The sequence below is a fragment of the Varanus komodoensis genome, unplaced genomic scaffold (genome assembly GCF_004798865.1).
Source record: "Varanus komodoensis strain SLA01 unplaced genomic scaffold, ASM479886v1 scaffold1, whole genome shotgun sequence".
Taxonomy (NCBI): domain Eukaryota; kingdom Metazoa; phylum Chordata; class Lepidosauria; order Squamata; family Varanidae; genus Varanus; species Varanus komodoensis.
In genome coordinates this window covers 104,443,685-104,459,204 of record NW_025335268.1, presented here as the reverse complement: position 1 = coordinate 104,459,204, position 15,520 = coordinate 104,443,685, and the positions used below count along the sequence as shown (strand labels likewise).

General features: G+C 40.5%; 1 protein-coding gene across 1 annotated transcript in view; it reads right to left on the bottom strand.

Annotated features, from left to right (window-relative positions):
* TDRD1 (tudor domain containing 1) overlaps positions 1-15,520 on the bottom strand; it is a 35,413-nt gene that overhangs the window by 15,767 nt on the left and 4,126 nt on the right. Inside the window, exons 4-12 of the mRNA XM_044431450.1 lie at positions 14,557-14,662; positions 13,344-13,395; positions 11,078-11,203; positions 10,538-10,714; positions 3,625-3,768; positions 2,493-2,667; positions 1,936-2,022; positions 1,140-1,316; positions 682-789 (exon numbers count right to left, since the gene is read on the bottom strand). Of these exons, the coding sequence (XP_044287385.1) occupies positions 682-789; positions 1,140-1,316; positions 1,936-2,022; positions 2,493-2,667; positions 3,625-3,768; positions 10,538-10,714; positions 11,078-11,203; positions 13,344-13,395; positions 14,557-14,662 (1,152 nt within the window). The remainder of the gene's footprint in view (positions 1-681; positions 790-1,139; positions 1,317-1,935; positions 2,023-2,492; positions 2,668-3,624; positions 3,769-10,537; positions 10,715-11,077; positions 11,204-13,343; positions 13,396-14,556; positions 14,663-15,520) is intronic.

The window sequence follows — 15,520 nt, the reverse complement described above, 5'->3', positions numbered from 1 at the left end:
GGGGAGATGGCCATGATCTTTGTTGTTCTTTGTCACTTTGCTTCAAATTCTTGTGATAAAAAAATAGTTACAGAACAGATTAACCTTATTTATATTGAACCATATGGGCAAATCTGACTTGGCTCACAACCAATTTGGGTCACAACCAGTGTCGTGGAACAGATTAAGTTGGTGAGCCAAGGTTCCACTGTATTAGTTTTCATGCCCTACCATTAGCCTACTGTAACTTTAAGATGTAGTATTGCCTCTGTTTACTACTCCCCCTTTCTCTGATCCCCAGGTTGTACCTTAGACTGCATATTCCTCTGAGCAAGGACCTGTGCTGTGTATGTGTGAGAGATCCAGTGTGGTGTAGTGGTTCAGAGCGTGGGACTGGGACTCAGGTGGTCTGGGTTCTAGTCAGCATTCAGCCATGGAGTCAACTGGTTGACTTTGGGCCAGTCACAGACTCTCAGCCCAACCTACCTCACAGGGTTGTTGTTGTGGGGATAAGATTGAGAGCAGCAGGAGGAGATTTATATAAGTTGCTTTGAGTTTGTTGTAAGGAAAAAGCAAGATATATATATATGACTAAATGAATAAGTAAAAAAGCATCATGCATACTGGAGGTGCTACATGTATAACCTTGATAAATAATATTAGTAAAGCACAACATCTACAAAGTTTCTTCTTTCCCCATACCTGTAAACTGGGCACAGCACATGTCTCCTATTGCTGGACAGAAATCTGGAGTAGCAGAGACTTTGCCACAGTATTCATGCAGGGAAATTTGAAGTTCAGAAAGTTTGCCTGCCGACATAAGCATTTGTGAAAATTGTTACACAAAAGCCAAAATACTGTCTTAAAAGCACAGGGTGGGGGAACACTATAAGCACTTTCTTTCTAATGTTCACTGGATTCCTGAGAGACTCAGCTGTTGCTTGAAAGCAGTTATAGCCCTTCAAGGTTAACAAAGGGAAAAATTAGTCATTCTATTGGCTCATGTAACATATCAGATTATAAAACATAGTTTACATAAAATAGAAGCCATATTCATTTAGACTGAATAACTGTCATACAGAGACTCATGTCCTGCTACGTGTCTACATTTTACTTCTACAAAAATATTTCCATTTCAACTTAAATGAATGAGGACTTACAGCCATTCCCCATTTGCTGACAGAAAAAATCTCCTGGTGTTTGTATATGGGCAACCACACCCAAAAATACATCTCCTATAGATAATGAGATAACCTTTAGAGTTTGATAGCTTCTATGATCCAGTCCTTTACACTCATCTTTCTTTGCTTGTATGGGATTCTTTTCCATAGTAGAACCTAAGAAACATAGAATCTGCTATCAAAATCTGATTTGTCAGTTCTAGTTACTTATAATATACTGTAAGGTTCAATATCCTGAAGCCAACCACATTTCTGATGCCAACCAAGGCAGTTTATGGAAACTACAGCAAATAAAAATCAAATCCAATAAAATTACAGCAAAAATTTTAAAAATCCTTTGATCCATAACAACTTAACACACCAAGATGTGTCTTGATGTGCTTCCTGGATATGCAAAAAGGGGAATCAGTCACAACTCAGAAAGGTGTGTGTTTCAGAGCCTGGGAGCCAGAAAAAGAGATAGGAAAAAATATATTTTTCTGCATGCCTCACATGCAGGTCCCTTCAAATCACAGTCTCTTCAAAAGGGTCTCTCCTGCTGATCCTTATAACCAAGCAGGTTCATTAAGCAACAGGGCCCATTAAAAGACACCCTCACAGAGACCCACTTGATTTATTGTGAAGCACATGGTTCAATTTGAAGTAACCATTTTATTATTTCACTATTCCTCTATTTTCAGTTAAAGTTCTCTCAAATGCTTCCTAAGGTTAGCTGTACCTTGTTTTCACAAAGACATGAATAAAGCCTGCCTAATTAAAGAAACAAGAGACTTACCAGTAGCTGAGTTTTCTTCCTTGATATTCATACCCTTTGAATTCCAAACATGTCCCATTTCCATGAGTATTTCATGTAAATGTTTACCTAAAACGCAAATGAGTGAATATCCATACAAAGCTAGCTACACTCCAAAGGAGAAGGAGGAATACAAACTCTGTCCACCATCCAAAATAGGGTGACAATACAGAACCATATAGAATTTGATGAATGTACTGGCAGAATACTGACAGTGTAAACCTATGTTTGCTAATTTGGAAACGAACCCACTGCTTTCAATTGAGATTATTCCCCAGAAAGTATATTGACAAATAAGACAGAAAATGTATTTAAATATAGTGGAATCAGAAAACCTCTCAGGGGGATGATGATTCAGTTGCTACTCAAAAATTGCTAGAGGGAAGGTTAGAAGATGGCAGAAAAGTGAAGACTGCATTTAGGTAGCATACAACATGCGGTGGGTCTTTTTGCTAGTTTAGTAAATTTGACCTCAACAGTTGCTGTTTAACTAACAAATTCAGCTAAAAAAGAAAAAGAGTACTGTCATCCAAACTCACCACAATCTGGCAAGACAGCATCTACAGCAAAGTATGGCATCATCTCACCCACCAAAACATCGACAATAGTCAATAAACAGTACTTTCCTGTGAGAACTGGAGCAATAGCATTATGGTAGTTTGCATTCCACCCTTGTTTTGCTAGAAGGACATTAGCAACGCAACACTTAATGGCCTGAAAACAAAGCAGATACATTTTTTCAGAATGAGAGCATTTTTAGCCACTAGTGTCTTTCAAAATGACATTATTACAACTCACAGATTGAACATGAAAGTCCTTAAACAACCTCCACAAATGTCTCCTTTAAGCATATGGCTACTATAATTTCTCTGTGGTACAGACAAAACCGTTATTCAGTTACTGGGTACAATCTTACGCATGTTTAGACAGAAAAGATGTTCTACAACTCCAGCCATGCATGCAGCTAAGACATGCTGAGACTTCTAGGACTGTTTTCTTATCTAAACATGCACAGGACTGCAACCTCGGTTCAACATGCTTTTTAGAAACACCATGTATCCAAAGTGTTCCAACGAGTACCCCACATTGAATCAGTGATACAAATGGTAGAAAGCATTATTCCTCACTCCAAGAGTAGTATTAGTGCCCCCTGATAGGTTAGCAATCCCATCTAAGAGTGAAAGCATACAAAAACATGGAGACTTTAAGACAGGGGTCTCGAACTCGCGGCCCGCGGGCCAATTGCCGGGACAGGCGGGGCACGGGGGAGGGGCCCTGCGGCCTTCAAAGCGCTGGTGCTGCCCGGGCCGGCCACGGGATGAGCGGCCCTCCACCCCCGCGGTGGTGGAATACTTGATGCGGCCCAGCCTCACCCAGACAATACTTCCAGAGGCCCCCAGGTAAGTTGAGTTTGAGACCCCTGCTTTAAGATGACTTAAATGCACTTCAAGTGGCAGGTCAACAAAACCACAGTTGCACTAGGAATGTACATGGTCATGGTTCATGTTACATGAAAATATGCATTTCCTTTGTTCACTTTACGTTCTGAATATTAAGAGATAATAATTCAACTTTTCACTATCCAGAATATGCAGAGCAGGTTATTTGACACTGTCTTAATAAAAGCATGTGCTTCTTCAAAGTTCATAAAATATTAAAACTTTTACTTACACAGGGAGGAACATGAGAAATCTCTTTATGCAACTGTTTAATTTTGTTCAGTGGAACATTTTCTCTGTTTCCGTAGTCAATATATAGCACCCAAGCATTCTTCTTAATGATATCTACCTCTTCTATAAGAGCTCTGTACCAGTTCTGAACATGAACACATCATTTTAGATTCAGAAAGTTTCAACTAGAACCAGTAGCTACACTTTTCTTTACTAAAAGGTGGAAAAAGGAAAACTGGTTACTCACCATAAAGGTTCCTTACAGTTTGGTGTGAGAGAAGTATTAAGAATGGGTTAAATGCCCTAGTACTCAAGGAAGACAGACATCATATGACCAAGTTCTAACTAATTCAAGTTACCTTGTCTCTCCACCAAAAATGGCATTCAAGGCAACCAACAGTAATAAAATACAGATTAAATACCAATTCTTGATTAAAAGGTACTATCAAAATTAAAATGGAACAAATAAACATCAACCAGTTGCAGCAACAAGCCACCTCACTTGACCACGACTTGCATGCAAACAGATCAATAAGAAGGGAGCCAACCTGGCCTTCCTCAGCAGGCATTCCAGAAATGAGGTGCAGACAGTGCAATAGCTCTCATGTGTCTCCACCAACTGTGCCTCTAATGGTGATGTTACTGAGAAAACAGCCCTCTCCTGAATTTTTTTTAAGCTGTGCAAGCTTGTATGAGAGAATGCAAGCTTTCCAAGTCATAGTGTTTTGCAGGCCATTACCAGCACTTTGGATTGTGACTGGAAACAAATCAGAAGCTAGCATAGCCGGATGCAACAAGGAAGTCGCTCGCTTCTTGCAACCAATCCTGGCCACAGCATTTTGGGTCAGCTCAAGTTTTCCAACACCTTTCAGAGACAGACCTGCATAGAGTACATTACAGATGGGACATAACTAACACATGTGTCACTGTGACATCTCCAGGAACATGCACAGCTGACAGATTAGCTTCAGTTCTGCAAATGCACCTGACTACTACTGAAACCTGGAAATCCAGATTCAGGAGTAAATTTGGGAGTAGAAGCTGATAACTTGTGCTTCAACATGACCCATATTCAACCCTGAGAGTTATTGTGTTATTTGAATCCAGTCAATTCGTGCTTCTTTAAATAGAGAAGTTGGCCCTGGGATTCAATGTGCATTTTACCAGAGTTGAGTCAAGTGCTCCCTTTGGTGTACAAGGTCTTTATAGGCAATCACAGCAAGTTAGGCAGTTCAAAGGGAAAGCATGAGGCCAGGGAAACCTCTCTAAAGAGTCCAACCTCTCAGAGGCTGTGCCCAGCAGTGGCTGAAACAAAGAACAAAGCTTTGGTTCATACCACTGAATAGAGGACTGAAGGAAGCTCCCTGTCTCTTAATTACTTTTATCACTAGCTAGTTATTCATGATAGCATAGCTCAACATTCAGAATGAAAGGTGGCCATAGATGGGTTGGGTGGGTACTTGGGCAAGATGGGTTAATGTTTGACCTTAGGGTTGTTGATGTTAGTCGCGAAGTCCTGTTCGACCCATCGCGACCCCATGGACAACATTCCTCCAGGCCTCCCTGTCCTCCACCATCCCCCAGAGTCCATTTAAGCTCACGCCGACTGCTTCAGTGACTCCATCCAGCCACCTCATTCTCTGCCGTCCCCTTCTCCTTTTGCCACCTATTGTTCCCAGCATTAGGTTCTTCTCCAGGTGGCCAAAGTATTTGAGTTTCATCTTCAGGATCTGGCCTTCTAAAGAGCAGTCAGGGTTGATCTCCTCAAGGACTGACCAGTTTGATCGCCTTGCAGTCCAAGGGACTTGCAGGAGTCTCCTCCAACACCACAACTCAAAGGCCTCAATCCTTCGGCGCTCAGCCTTCCTTATGGTCCAGCTTTCACAGCCATACATTGCAACTGGGAAAAACATAGCCTTGACTATACGCACTTTTGTTGGCAGGGTGATGTCTCTGCTTTTTAGTATGCTGTCTAGATTTGCCATAGCTTTCCTCCCCAGGAGCAAGCGTAGTTTAATTTCTTGGTTGCAGTCGCCATCTGCGGTGATCCTGCAGCCCAGGAAAATAAAATCTATCACTACCTCCATTTCTTCCCCATCTATTTGCCAGGAAGTGAGAGGACCGGATGCCATGATCTTAGTTTTCTTAATGTTGAGTTTCAAGCCAACTTTTGCATTCTTCACCCACATCAAGAGGCTCTTTAGTTCCTCTTCACTTTCTGCCATTAGAGTGGTATCATCTGCATATCTGAGGTTGCTGATATTTCTCCCAGCAATCTTAATTCCAACTGGTGATTCATCCAGCCCCGCCTTTCTCATGATGTGCTCTGCATATAAGTTAAATAGGCAGGGTGACCGTATACAGCTTTGTCGAACTCCTTTCTCAATTTTGACCAATCAGTGATTCCGTGTGCAGTTTTCACTGTTGCTTCTTGACCTGCATATAGGTTTCTCAAGAGACAAATAAGATGGTCTGGTATCCCCATCTCTTTAAGAACTTGCCACAATTTGTTGTGATCCACACAATCAAAGGCTTTAGCATAGTCAATGAAGCAGATGTTTTTCTGGAAATCCCTAGCTTTCTCCATGATCCAGCGTATGTTGGCAATCTGATCTCTAGTTCCTCTGCCTCTTCGAAATCCTGCCTGTACTTCTGGTAGTTCTCGGTTCACATACTGCTGGAGCCTAGCTTGTACGATTTTGAGCATCACTTTGCTAGCATGTGAAATGAGTGCAATGGTGCGGTAGTTTGAACATTCTTTGGCATTGCCCTTCTTTGGGATCGGGATGTAAACTGACCTTTTCCAATCCTGTGGCCACTGTTGAGTTTTCCAAATTTGCTGGCATATTGAGTGTAGCACTTTTACTGCATTGTCTTTTAAGATTTTGAATAGCTCAGCTGGAATGCTGTAATCTCCACTAGCTTTGTTGTTGCTCAGACTTCCTAAGGCCCATTTGACTTCACATTCCAGGATGTCTGGCTCGAGGTCAGTGGCCACCCCATCGTGGTAATCAGGGATTTTAAGCTCTTTCTTGTATAGTTCTTCTGTGTAATCTTGCCACCTTTTCTTAATCTCTTCTGCCTCTGTTAGGTCCCTGCCATTTTGGTCCTTTATCATGCCCATCTTTGCATGAAACGTTCCCTTCATATCTCCAATTTTCTTGAAGAGATCTCTGGTCCTCCCTATTCTATTGTTTTCTTCTATTTCTTTGCACTGTTCATTTAAGAAGGCATTCTTATCTCTTCTAGCTATTCTTTGGAATTCTGCATTCGATTGGGTGTATCTTTCTTTCTCCCTTGCCTTTTGCTTCCCTTCTTTCCTCAGCTATTTGTAAAGCTTCCTCAGCCATTTTGCTTTCTTGCATTTCTTTTTCTTTGGGATGGTTTTAGTTGCTACCTCTTGTACAATGTCGTGAACCTCCAGCCATAGTTCTTCAGGCACTCTGTCTATCAGATCTAATTCCTTAAATCTATTTGTCACCTCTACTGTATATTCATCAGGGATGTGATTTAGGTCATACCTGAGTGGCCTAGTGCTTTCCCTGACTTTCTTCAACTTAAGCCTAAATTTTGCAATGAGAAGCTCATGATCTGAGCCACAGTCAGCTCCTGGTCTAGTTTTTACTGACTGTATAGAGCTTCTCCATCTTTGGCTGCAGAGCGCACAGTCAATCTGATTTCTGTGTTGACCGTCTGGTGATGTCCATCTGTAGAGTCATCTCTTGGGTTGTTGGAAAAGAGTGTTTGCTATGACCATCGCATTCTCTTGACAAAATTCTACCAGCCTGTGCCCTGCTTCATTTTGTACTCCAAGGCCAAACTTGCCTGTTATTCCAGTTATCTTTTGGCTTCCTACTTTAGCATTCCAATCCCCCATGATGATAAGGACATCATTTTTGGGTGTTAATTCTAGAAGGTGTTGTAGGTCTTCATAAAACCGGTCAACTTCAGCCTCTTCAGCACCAGTGGTTGAGGCATAGACTTGGACTACTCTGATGTCGAATGGTTTGCCTTGCATTCGAACTGAGATCATTCTGTCATTTTGGAGATTGTATCCCAGTACTGCTTTTTTTACTCTTTCATTGACTATGAAGGCTACTCCATTTCTTCTGAGGAATTCTTGCCCACAGTAGTATACCTGATGGTCATCAGAATTAAATTCACCCATTTCTATCCATTTCAGTTCACTGATTCCTAAGATGTCGATGTTCAGTCTTGTCATCTCTTGTTTGACCACACCCAGCTTGCCTTGATTCATGGATCTTACATTCCAGGTTCCTATGGAGTATAGATCTTTGCAGCATCGGACTCTCCTTTCACCTCCAGATACATCTGCAACTGAGTGTCCTCTCGGCTTTGACCCAGTCGCTTCATTCTTTCTGGCGCTACTAGTACTAGCCCTCCGCTCTTCCCCAGTAGCATATTAGACCTTCTGACCTGAGGGGCTCATCTTCCGGTGTCGTATCTTTTTGCCTTAGGGTAAGGGGGCCTTATCACACTTTGAAAGCACCTGTTTGGCATGCAAAGCATCCCTCACATCTTCAAGAGATTTGATAAACCAGTTCAAAGATACATTTATGGCTAGGGTAGGGAGCATAGCAATTAGGCAGGTATTTGCATGTATTGCCTGATCCCAGGGAAATACCCAGATTGAATCAAAGTGCCATTGCAGTCCCACATTTCTTCCAGGATTCCACAGAGAGGGCTGGTGCTGGTCTTTGTATTGCAGTAGCTTTCAGTCCAAGGTCTATACAACGTTTTTACACTTCTTTTGTAGCTGCAGGATTTCCACCTACACCACTGCAAAATGGCCTTCCACATAATCCTGAATATGGGGTAGACAGTTTTCAAGAAGAAGCCAGAATACTAACTAGCTTCTCTGAATGCCCTAGCGAAATCTAGATAAACATTTCAGAATCCAGTCAGACACCAGATGCTAGAACATAAGGAAGGTATCACACTAGAGGTGAAACCAATCTGAATGAAGTGTCTGCTCTTGAGATAGGAAATGAGGGAATTTTGTGAAGAACTACTCTGGAGCCATCTGGAGAATCTCTGAAAACCAAGGGCACGAGGGACTTTCTGTCCCTCTTGCGCTAAGACCTATATGAATAACCAGGGTGAGCAGTTACCCCTGTGTAATGGCATCCCCCCAATATCAAGAGCCTTTGCTCCTTTTGTATACAAGGAAAGGAACTTAGCAGCTTGTGCTTCCTCAGCGAAGTTAACAGGCTGTAGGCCAAAATGTCACTGCAGGGTTTAAAAAATGACCAGATCCAGGGTCCACTCACCTGGGTGAAGACTTTAGCAACTGAAAGAGACTGAAGTGATTAAAGCCCTTGGAATGTGTTTTGCCATGAGCAAAATGCCATTGCGCTCCACTCCAAGAGGACTGGTGGAGTTTCTCTGTGAAGTGAGCAAGACAATGCATCGCACTGGCAGTTTAAGTGTGCCTTTCCCATATTCTTGTCTGCCTTTAGCGTGAGACACAACTGGTGGAGTATTTGAACAAAACTCTAAGTGCCAATCAGTTTGCACCAAGATTTTTCCCCAGCAACAGGCTACTCAACTGTCTAAACTGGCAGCTAGAGTCACCGAAATGCCAGGAAAATCCTGAAAAGCAGGTTGAGGCTTTTCTTATAGCAGCAGCAAGGTTCTGATTTCAGGGAGAAGGGTTACTCTGGGTTAACATTTGAGGACATTTTGTCCCCAAGGTAGGCAATTATGAGTCCTACATTACATACCAGGTCTTCATTCTACCATTCTTCCCCCTTGCCTTTTTCTGGTACATTTGTACAACTTAAGTGACCTGCATAAACCTACAATGTTGAACTGCATATTTTGACAGCTTTAGTAAAATTGCATAATACAAACTTGCAGACATTTAGCATATTTTAAAAACAGATGACTTCAAGTTAACCATCCTATCCTGATTCCCAGGCATCAATTATCCAAATAACCCAGCACTTTCCATCAGACTGATCTAGTGGAAAAAAATCTGAAGTAACTGGTATAGAAGGTTACCCTGCAATTGCTGGGACATGGCAGCCAGAGACAAGACAAAAGCAACAGAGGCACCAGGACCAGGGCAACAGAACTTCAGGCAAGACAGAGTCCAAAAGCAGGGCTTAATGGCAAGTCCAAATCGCAGTCATCAGAAGTATGCATCAGGGCAAACAGGACGTGGTAAGGAACAAGCCAAGGGTCAAGAACCAGGAGAACAAATAGAGCTGTAGGTACCTTGCACAGGATTAAAGAGCAGGACACATGGCACAGCACGATACATGAGGCAACAGGAACCAGATGCAGCAAGGTTCAGGCAAGAGGCAGGAACAAGAGCAAGGCAACACGAAAGACAGGAACCAGGGGCAGGAACCATTAGGCAGGATGCAGGCACAGCAGCAAACAGGCAAACCTGTGTTACTGAGGACATATGGCAAGGCAGGAGACATGGCAGGAAGCAGGAGCAGGACCAGTCCGGTGGGATGGAGGCACAGTAGCAAGCAGGTGGACCTGTGCTGCTGGGGGAACGCAAGGAGGCAGGAAAGTCTATGTCGCCGAGGCCAGATCTAGAGGAAAGAGCTTGCTCTTTTACAGCTTTTCCATGAGGGCTCTCAGCTGATGCTCATCTGTGGAATGAGAATTCCACAGGACCCTGCAAATACAGTGGTGGTTGTGCTGGTTCTGGCCACCACAGCAGCCCAGATCCAGACGGTAACTAATCTCTCTCTTTCACAGGCTACTCCTTGCTCTTCAGTTATACATACTTCAGGATGAGATTGAATCATGCTTCTAATCTTTTTGCTAATAAATATTTTCTATAAATCTGCAATGTTGAACTACTGGTAGCATGCTCTTTTGGAAGGCCTGCCAAAAGTCAATTGGACACTATACCTGTTCAAAGATTAGGTTACCTGATCAACAGAATATTTTGCAACACCAACTTCTCCTCTGACAGGAACATACTCATCTTGATTCACCCCACTGTAATCTTTCAGCTTCACAATAAGTTTGGTAATATTACTTAGAACTTCTGATGAGTTGACTAGTACAAAGAATTCATCAGGATTATGGAACTCCGTTATTGTGCCCTAGAAAGAAAGATTTGCCAAAAAAAGCTAGTCTATAACAACAGGGGTATTTATTTTAACTTTTTCTAAAATGTAAGAATACGAACTAAGATTGTATTCTGGTACTCAGTATATACTTCTAACATTTTTATTCAGTGCAGAAGATTCATGCTGACAATGAATTTTATTTTTATTTACTTTTGCACAGAATACTATCTGGATAGCTGGGCTCCTCATACAAGTAAGAGTACCCCCCCGCCCATGCAGGGAAGATATCAGCTCCCATGAATTAGAAAACAACAGTAATCAAAGGACGAACATGTCTAACAGTTACTTGGCGATGTATTAAATTTCAAACTTGAATGAATTGGAAGCAGAACATACCTCTATTTTCATACTTTTTTTGACCCCCAACGTATTCAGATCAGAAAACATTACTCTGTTAGCCTGCTCTTCTCTTTTCTCATCCTGTTCTTTTATTTTGTTAGTGTTTGTAGACAGCATGTTTTCCTATTGGAAGCAGATGGTTACATCTCTTTATTAATCAGAACATGCAGATATACTGTGAGTCATCTAGCATACTGACTAAATCATGTGTTCACCTTTGGAAAAAACTATTGCTCAAGTCACAACATAAACTAGCTGAATGAAGTTAACATAAGGAATTGTTCCTCTGCCTTCTTTCTCCCACAGTTGCCACCCACTCACCCACCTCCAAAAGTATTCCTGGAGGTTTGATGACTCTTCCAGAACTCCACAAGATCTGGCATGGAGGGCTGCTGGATGAAGCATGCAAAACTGGACAGACTGCCACACTATTTGGGGCAAAAATGCCTTCCTCCAGCAGTCCTGCAAATCCAAGACAGCATTATTCAGCTCAAGACTCCTGACCTTCTAGATGGCAACTTTTCTCGGTACTGGCAACTGTAAGTTATGAGGGGCAACAGAAAACATTACTTCCATTTTTCTCCTCTATCTTAGGATCTGTACTATTGTGATGTAGAAACCTATTAACATAAAAGTCACACACAGAGCACACTTCTGTTAAATTCCAAGTCAGACAAGCCTCAGGCATCAAGCTGCTGTTAACTTACTTGAACTCACAGCTACACAAAACCGGCTGCTCACGTGACAATGATGAGACATACAGAAATGGACAGTTTTGCATGCCACACATGAACTGTCTTTGTACAATTTAATATGTTAAGGGGCAGCCAAGCATTTCAGAGACATCATTTTTATGTTCCAATAAATTAAAGGTAAACTTGAACAAATTAATATCAGCAATCATTGAGGAAATAGAAAGTTTACATTGACCAGAACTATAGACTTTTTTTGTAGTTTCACTTGTTATATAAGTCATTACTGCTGAGCTAGCATGTTATCTCACATTTCCATTCCATAGGAAATAAAGTTTGCATATTTTTCAGCATAGAAGCATATTAATAGCACTATGAAAATCCTTGCCAAATAAATTGCCCCAGTTTTGAATCAAATACTACAAATATTGCAAGCTGAAATATAGACCTGCCTCATTAGTGACTACAGGAATAATCAGAGTGAAGATACGATGTAGAAACACGTTTCCCATACTAAGAAGTGTGAATTATTTCAAGAAAATGTTATGTAAAAATTTTAGTCACCATTCTGATATTTAAACTTCAAAATGGTATGTGTTAAATGCAGTACAATATTTTCTTTGATCAGCTAAGGAGGATGCAATTTAGTGTGGGAATCACTGAAAACTATGTCAGAAATAACGATCATCTATCTCTATTGTCACGTTACACCCTCTTTATTTCCATTTATATGATGTAATCATCTGTACTGACACTTTTATAGAACAGGCAAATGTCATTTTCAGTTTCTACAAAAGTAATATTATTTGCATGCTATTAAGAGAGAATACTCTGACCTGATATGCCTTCATCATGACAAGTACAGAGAGTATTCAGATGATAAATAGAATAAGGAGTCCAAAATGTATAATGTGGGAAAGGATGAATTAAACTGTCACTAAGATTCAAAGGGTCAGGACAGGGCAATGACATTTGAAGCCACACTAGAAAGAACTAGAACAACCGAGAAGATGTTCATAATCAGATACTCTTTAGTTAGCTAAATGGATAAAATGCACAGCAGTAGCTATAAGCTATAGCTCCTGAATTGATAAGGTGCCCATCTATAACTAGCACTCTGGTAGAACCTAAGGAAGGTATCACACTAGGGGTGAAGCCCTAGTTAAGTGAACAGTTCTCAAATTAATGTGGAACACAGAATCTTGGCTGGGATATAAAGAACCAAGGAAGTACAGATTACTGTGCTCACAGAATTTTGAACTGTCTTGATTTGAGGGATCTTTGTGCTTCTTTAACTACTGCTCTGAAGGATCACTGCCCCTTGTATGAAACTTTTCAAGGACATATGGGGAGGAACTAAAGAGAAAACTAAACTTTAAAGCCCTGTAGGTATAAGTTTTCTTGTAGTTTTCTGGAAGCCACACCATCTCTGCTAGAAGCCCCTTTAAGAATGTTCAAATATATCAGAAACCTCTTGGAAATCAAATTGGCATATGCAATTTTATATACAGTACAATCCACACATGGTAACAATTTTCACCCTCCACTACCAAAGAAAACACTAGTTATACCTTTTTCTTGGTTTCATCAAACGTTTTTGCATTGTCTTCAACATTATCTGTACTAAAAAAAGCAATTTTATTTGTTAGCATAATTGTTTGCAAAGACTTTAATGCACTCCCCACATTAACCCGCTTCAAGTAATATGCTCTTTGGAAGAGACCTAAACTAGTTCTAGTTTATAAACCTCTGTTAATCAACAAATACTAGGACATTTTTGGTAATGATATTCTTGTTTGAAGCCAGAAACAAACACCAGGGCAGATTTAAATCTGCAAACAGATTTAAGATTAAATTGCTAAAGCTAGTGTCTGAGAGATCTAAAAGCATCCAATCTAGAATTCTAAGTAAATGGAAGTAAGATTTCTAAATGCAATACAACACATGAAGAACAGTACCCATTTGAAAATTAGAAAGCATGCCAAGCATTACATCAGTACAGTATTAGAAATCATCCTCAGTTGTAATTCTAATTATTTGAAAGTCATTATTTATGTAACCAAAATGGCAAGAGCCAGCCAAGGCCTGCCGAAGTATTGCTCCCTTCCCCTGCAAAACAAAACTCTGGAAAAAGAATCCTAATGGGGAAACTCCCCAAAGACAACTCAGCATATTGGTATGCAAGTTCACTGACTGAAAGGACTGGAATGGAGGACTCTGTACTTTCAGTCTTTTGTTCCAGGTACCACTTCAACATTATACATATTCTCTCTCTCTCTCAATTGTATTTTACACACACACACACTCTTCCCCTTTATTTCAATATATCACTAAGGCAGTTGGAAATGTTTATCACACTTGGATCTGTGTTTTCTTACAAAGGTATCAAGATACCACAGAGTTTTCATATTTCGTTGTCACATGACATCTGCAAGTTGTGGGATTTTGCAGTAGTTGCTGAAAACTAGCCATATGTAGCTTGTGACCCTAGATGTACATGCTAATTCATAGCAAGAGCTCAGTTAGGCATCAGAATGATGGATGCACACCTATATATCTTACCACAATATGTTAAGCATCCTAAGTATTATAATTTGGGTTTGTTTGTTTTGTGGACCCAGGGCAACTGTTAGGAGCTAGATAACATATCAGAGGGCTTTGTTTAAAAGGTTCATCACACTATGTATGCATTCCAACACAAAATTGAGCAACCATCTAAACAAATCAAGCACAATTCTAGTTAATTGAGAAGTCTTATGCACTTTAAAAGAGCATTAAACTTACTTCAGTTTGGCTGGCTTGCAGACAATGCTATGCATTTGCCAGTCTTTCTGCTGACAATCGAGAGAACAATAATAAATCTGCTTACACTGTGTACATCTCAAAGATCCTGAAGAAAGTAACAAAAATCCAAAATTGTTTTAATCTGAAATATATGCTTAGTAATTTCTGATTTTGTACCTAAGAATATATTCTTAACTGTGCTTACATTAAACAGGTAATACTTCAGTAAACTTCAGTCCATACAATCTTGAAATACTAGAACTCCTATAGAAAACCCTTATTAATGCTATTTGCATACTTTAAAAACCAAGTGTGATTTCTTGACATAGGAGAATATGATGTTAAATAGTTAGCCTTACATTTTTATATCTTCTATGTAAAAGAACTGATATGTGCTTATCTGTATTATAATTCTTCATAAGCAATTAAGTAATATTTTCACCTCTCTCATTTCAAAGCATTCTAAACTCCTATATTTAGTATTGATTTACAAGATTTATATACCACTCCATATTCTGGTATGAGGACTCTGAAGTGGTGAACATTAAAAAATAAAACAGATTTTTAAAAATCAAACAGTATATTAAAAACAAAACCAATAAAACTAGAGCTGATTAGTTCAGCAAGGCTTCCTGATATAAAGAGTATCTTCAAGAGGCACTGAGGACACCACAACGATGCCACCTGCCTGATCTCCAAAGAAACTGAATTGAAGTCCCTTCTTCAGACAGACTCCAGTTGGGCCACAGGTCCATATGGAACCACCAGAAGCATGTCACCCAATAACCTCAGTGACTGGGCAGGTTGGTAAAGGAGAAGGTGCTTCCTGAAGCATCCTGGTCCCAAATTATTTACAGCTTGTACTCCAGTACCAAAACCTTAGAGCTAGTCTAGTAGTCATTAGGCAACTAGTGCACTTTACTCACCAAAGAGGTGTACCCTAAAAGGGACACGTCCTAAAAAC